This window comes from Centruroides sculpturatus, unplaced genomic scaffold (genome assembly GCF_000671375.1).
Source record: "Centruroides sculpturatus isolate CEXI.00-Female unplaced genomic scaffold, Cexi_2.0 scaffold2129, whole genome shotgun sequence".
Lineage (NCBI taxonomy): Eukaryota > Metazoa > Arthropoda > Arachnida > Scorpiones > Buthidae > Centruroides > Centruroides sculpturatus.
In genome coordinates, this window is record NW_019386226.1 from 35,600 (window position 1) to 41,684 (window position 6,085).

The following is a 6,085-nucleotide window of genomic DNA, read 5'->3' on the forward strand; positions in this document are numbered from 1 at the left end:
CTATCAGTTTTGATTTATGTCAAGAAAATTACCATTAAAATAGTTCAATTATGAGGAAAAAATCACGCATAAGTTTCCCTATTTTATACTATGTATCATAAATCATTTTATCTTAAAGTATTTACTATTTTTACAACGTATTATACAACATAGATGTACCAAAAAATTAACAATAAAATGATTTAAAAGTGGCATTTTTAAAAAAAAATTAATATAAGATAAGTAAACAATGACCAAAAAATATACTAATTTTATTTATCGTTGCTTAAAAAGTCATAAAATTAGCCTACATCTTTGATAAACCAACCGTGTTAATCTTCACTTTCATATATAGCTGCAAGGTAAAGCAGTTATAGATAATAAAATATGTCCTTAGCCAAAGTGATACATTATAATGTCTCCCGGCATTTCTTTGATTGTTATTAACCTGAAAAAGAATCTTAAAACTGGGACAATACTTTCTACAAATGACTCTTTATTGAACTACATGACACAATACTTAAATTTATACACAATACAAGAAACAAGGGGAAAAAAAGGCGAGAATCCCGTATGAAAACCTGAATGAAATTTTCTTAGTAATAAGGATCAAGTATGGGTTCCAGTTTCTGTACAGGTGGGTGAACAGGTACAGGTGGTTCGGCGTGAACACCTACGGCAGCCGGATTCTGATTGGCAGTTCCTGGTTCATTAGTTCGTACTTTGGCGCGAAATCCGTGTTCATCAGCAACATAATCCACTTGTCTGTATATTCCGTGTGGATCCGTGTAACCGTAAGTGCCCTTTATACCACCATGGCCATCGCTGCTTTCTTGCCTGTTTTGAGAGCCACCGTATTCATCTTTTGTCTCGTAGCCAAAATCGTACGGTTGAGGAACATGCTAGAAGGAAATGGCTCAAGCTTATAAATTAGTCACTTACAAGATTAAAATTCAATGTTGCCAGCTGTGTTACTTACATAATCTTGTTTTATAGCCTGGTATGGTGAATCATAGTAAACGGGTGCTTTATGATACGGAGGGTAAGCGACGATTACAGAAGCGATGCTGGATAATACTAAAATCTTATGTAGACAGATACTCGGATTAACGATGAACGAAGTGAAGTTTGAATATATATAAGAGAGCAAAGTACTTACCTTCAACATAGTGGGTTAAAGAGATCTGAAGGAAGCGTGGTCAGTCCACTTATATATACTGCATATATATATCTAGCGTAAAATATAATCTGAGAATTGTGACGAACAACAATAAAGAAAATTGTCGCAGTAAAACAATCTGATGGGAATCGCAATTGGGCCATCGCTGTCCAGGGTACATTATCCGGGTGTGTCGATACAACATTCCAACATTGTCCCCGTACGAATACATAGGATATCGATATAACGAAAAACAATTTTCTATGAAGGAAATTGTCTGTTTTCAAAGGAATTTCATTGTTCCTTTAAAATGTTTCTTATTCTTTTTTACTTAAAAGATGTTGATTGCGTCGATTGAGGTTAAGTGAAAATGTTAAAAGGGTTCAAAGAAAAAAAAATACATATATACTGTTACGTATAATTTCTGTTTAGCATTCAGAAAACAGTTAATTTTCCTTCAATATGTATTGAAATAAAGAGTAATTTTATATCGCAAAATAAATAATTAATGTACAGTACGTGTTGCGTTGTAGCTTCACCCAAAAATCTACAGTACTGTTGTAGATTTTTAAACATAAAAGAGTTAGTTTAATAAAATTGTTGCTATTATTTAAATAAAATAAATTTAAATAAATGTATTTTTATAAATAATATAAGTGAGTCTAATAAAGAAAGTAGAACTGATAGAATTCCCACGGTCAGATAAAACGAGTGACCGTATTTACTCAAGACTGAACACATAACCTGTTTGCATTATCCGATTTAGGGCTTGACTTTAAGATAACATTGAAAAATTAGTTCAAAATCGTATATAAGCAGAAGTTTTTCTAGAATTATTCAGATAAAAATCCGATTAAACACTAGCAGCTCTCGTTTTTCGAAAAGTAAGGACTGATGCTCGGCAGGAAAGCTAACTTTTCAAATTTTTTCATTTGTGTTTTATAATTATACGAAGGATAGTGTTTATGATATCGTTTAAAAAACACAAGACTGAATCATATAGATACCACACCTTTATTTACAATGTAAATATTCTGCCATACATACATACATACTGTATATACAACAATTTACTTGACGTACGAACAATTCATAAATGAATTTATAATATTTAATAGTGTCCGGGGCCATATTTCCTTACTGGTGGTGGAAGAGGTTTGGAGTGATATTGATCAGAGAAAACTTCTACAGCGGCTGGGTTCTGGTTGGCAGTGCCTGGCTCGTTGGTTTTAACTTTTGCACGGAAACCCAATTCGTCGGCTATGTAATCGACTTGTCTGTATGTGCCCCAAGGGTCAACGTATCCATAACTTCCAGTTTTTCTACCATGGCCATCACTGCTTTCTTGGCGGTTTTGTTTGCTTCCATCTTCGTCAACGGTTTCGTATCCGAAATCGTATGGTTTTGGCACATACTAAAGGGGTAATGGACATTAAAATTCGTGCTTAATTGTTAAAATTTGATAGAATTAAAACTTACGTAGTCATCCTTGGGGCCATAGGGACGTGGGCCGTAAGGGGCATAAGGACGTGGTCCTAAAACTTTCAGAGGACGAGGTCCGTAAGGAAGTGGACCATAATCGTCATAGACTCTTCTTCCAGGGTGGGCAAGAGCCACAGTTGCAAGAACGAGAACGATCAATACCTGCAGAATATATAAAATTCAATTAGTTTTATACTATAGAAAGTTATTTAATTAATAAGTATCCTTGTACTTTACCTTGGTATACATGATTGTTCGGAGTGAGGTGTCGATTGTGAAATGTGCTCAGGCTTATATACTCTTCAGTAGATCATTGAAGTTATGTTTAAAAAAATATTGATCCCATTTCTCATCAGGTTTTGGGCGAGGTTCGAAAGAGAACGAACGAAAAACTATATTGGAGACCGGATCCACCCTTCTGTGGGTCAGTTGGAGACTTGTTAATAAACACCTCAGGGTTAATGTGCTTTACGGTTATCTGCGACATCCATCTTTCTATTACACTTTCACTATTAAAAAAAAAAAACTTTATATAAATATATTATACAATTTTCTACACATGTATCAATATTAATTATATTAAAAATTCAAGTTTACATCTTATAATAGGCGAAATACAGTGTTAAGCTATCAGTATACATTATTACATATAATTTATGCAAATAATTGATTATGAATATTAGTATAACTTCTGTAAATTAAATATTATACAACTTTATAGCATATGCAAAACATATTTATTAAATATGTTCAATTGATTTTACATTAATCTATTTTTATGCATTATAGGTTAACACATTCTATAGACAAATACCCAATTAATTTCTTACTAAGCGTGTAATATTATATTTATTAAAAATATATTATTTAATAATTTAAAGTGTTGCTAGTTCAAGGACAAGCAACACATTAAAAATATGATACATAAAAAATTACTTGTATTACTTATGCAGATATGTCCTACTGAGATAAAAATGGAAAAAATTGTTACAGCTAGATAATGGGTGGAGTATTTTGAAATAATTTTGACAATATACATTTTTCAGAATTTTGATTAATTAGTATTTTAAACAATAATTGAATTGAAAGTAGTGTTTACTGGATAGATGATGCAATATATACAAGTTTTAAACATACTTAAAGTTTATCATATTATAGAAATTTAATTATATTTATATAAATTTAAAGCTTTAAGTTAATAAAATATAATTTAATTAGTTAATGGGCTGTGTTAGTAAGTTTAACGCGATTAATTTTGTTATTATTAATGAATATTGCTTTCAAGGTACTACAGTATCCCACAGCATAGAAATAAATATAGATAGGGCCATCGAGGGGAAATTGGAGAAAACTTAGGTGGTTCCTATCCTTAAAAATTTATTTTTTAAATCATTTTTTAAAATTAAATAAAATTTTTAAAAAAGGAAAAAGAAAATGAACCCTTTAAGGAACAAAAGGGAGTCAAGAGCCTGTATGGGACCTGGGGATACAGATATCTGACGGCTTGAATATAAATGATACATTTTTTTCTTTTGCAAATTTAAAATTGAGGAAATTGCAAGTAGAGGGTGAAAATAATTAGTTTCAGTTGCCACCAACAGAGGACAGAGTTGATGTATAAGGTATTTTTCCATTCTTTCATATAATCCAATTATAAATAAATAAGAAAATCTAGGTCTATAGTTCATAAGTCAAGCTATGTCATAGAAAATTTACTATCAGAAACCATGCCCCCTTGTGTCCAGATGTGGGCGACCCCGTAACTAGACTTATCAACAAAGTTATTATAAAAAATATTATTCATCATATTCAACAATAAGTCAATTTATATGTTTTAAAATGTTCGTACGTGAATTTTTTGGTCATAGAGCTGCTCTGATTATTACTATAATAGTATTTTTTAAGCAATTGTATTCGTTTATTTCTCGTTTTAATAATGAAATTATTGAATAAGTCTATTATATATCCTACATCTTTAGAAAATTACATTGAATATATTAACAAAAGTAGTTTTATGTAGTAATAAAATTAAATAGTTTTATATAAAAATATCAATACTTTAAAATTATAGATTTTATAATGATGGCCAGGACTGTCGAGAGCTTTTATGAGGACCGGGAAAGAGAAGGCTCTGTTATGCCCCTTTTTTTCATTTGTTTTTGTAGTAAGTCACTGTAAATTTATGTAAGTAAAAATTACATAAATTTACAGTGACACACTCCCCTAAGTTTTCTCCAGACGTGGGGAAAAATCCCTAACTTCGCTGTTTCGACGTCCTTGATGACGTCGAACGAACAAAGTTTTGGGGATCCAGGATCGAATTCGAACGTTCGAAAAACTCTAGAAATTCTTTGGGGTGATCTATCCCGGATATGTCGAGCCCGTCCCACCTCATTGTGAGGTTGGCCGAATCCACGATAAGTATGATTAAAAGGCCCTATTACTACCCACAAAGCGGAGTAAAAAATGAAAGAAGTTTCTATATAATTATAAGCTTTATGAAGGAAACGTTTCCCCTTCTCTCTCTCAAGGAATTAGGAATTATAGGTGTTAACCTTAACATTCTGTAAAGCCTGTAGCTGTGAATCTTCAACTTTTTTGTCGTAAAACTCGATTTTTCATTTACATACCTCTCCGTTTTGTCTTATGATAAATTTTATTTATTTATTTAAATCAAAATCAATGTTTCTTGTACATATTTAAAACTGTTTTTCTTTACTTGCTTTATATTTAATGTTTAAAAATGTGTGATAAAGTATTTTAGTTAAAAACGATATCTTAAACCCGTTAAAATTAAATGAAACATTTTTAAGGCCTTCAACTATTGACCTTTTGAGTAAAATATATTTTAGTGTAAGTATAGAATTTAACATTAAAACAATAAAAATATGAAAAATACTTATAAATACTAAAAATAGTAAAACTTATAATAAAAATTTATTTACTTTTTATTACCATGGAAATTAAATAAATTACAATCAAATCTCTGAACAAAGACCAATCTTGGAACATAAAAATTCGGAAATGGCCGTTGCATAGAGGATAATTATTTTTTAAATTCCTGAAAATTGGCCACTGTTTAGAAGTAGCCGTTGTTGGAAGGTAGTCTTTATTGAAGGTTTGACTATTATTTATATGGCATTAATTGATATTAATGAATACAGAATATTTTAGGAAGTTTTATGTTGCACGTTGGCGTTACTTAATTATCTGACACTTTATTTAAAGCACGTGCAAACAGCTTACCCTTTCATGTCCACCCATGCAATTTTAGCTTCTTATGTTAAATATTTTGAATATAAAGCGTTAGAAAAGCAGACAATACCGCACTTTCTCATAAGAAAGCTGTAAAAATAACGTCAAATTGACGTAATAGCGTACATTATTCGGACTTAAACATTTGTTGAAACAAAGCTTTAACTTTCATAAATACAACATAATTAAAAAAATCAATAAATAAATAAC

General features: G+C 30.8%; 1 protein-coding gene across 1 annotated transcript; it reads right to left on the reverse strand.

Moving 5' to 3' along the window:
• Nucleotides 1–575: 575 nt before the first annotated feature.
• LOC111614165 (larval cuticle protein LCP-30-like) lies at nucleotides 576–2,880 on the reverse strand. Its single transcript, XM_023355543.1, has 5 exons — nucleotides 2,858–2,880; nucleotides 2,618–2,782; nucleotides 2,267–2,552; nucleotides 959–1,056; nucleotides 576–881 (listed from the first exon to the last, which is right to left on the reverse strand). The coding sequence occupies exons 1-5, from the start codon at nucleotides 2,867–2,869 to the stop codon at nucleotides 576–578; spliced, it is 867 nt and encodes a 288-aa protein (XP_023211311.1). The 5' UTR covers nucleotides 2,870–2,880.
• Nucleotides 2,881–6,085: the final 3,205 nt, after the last annotated feature.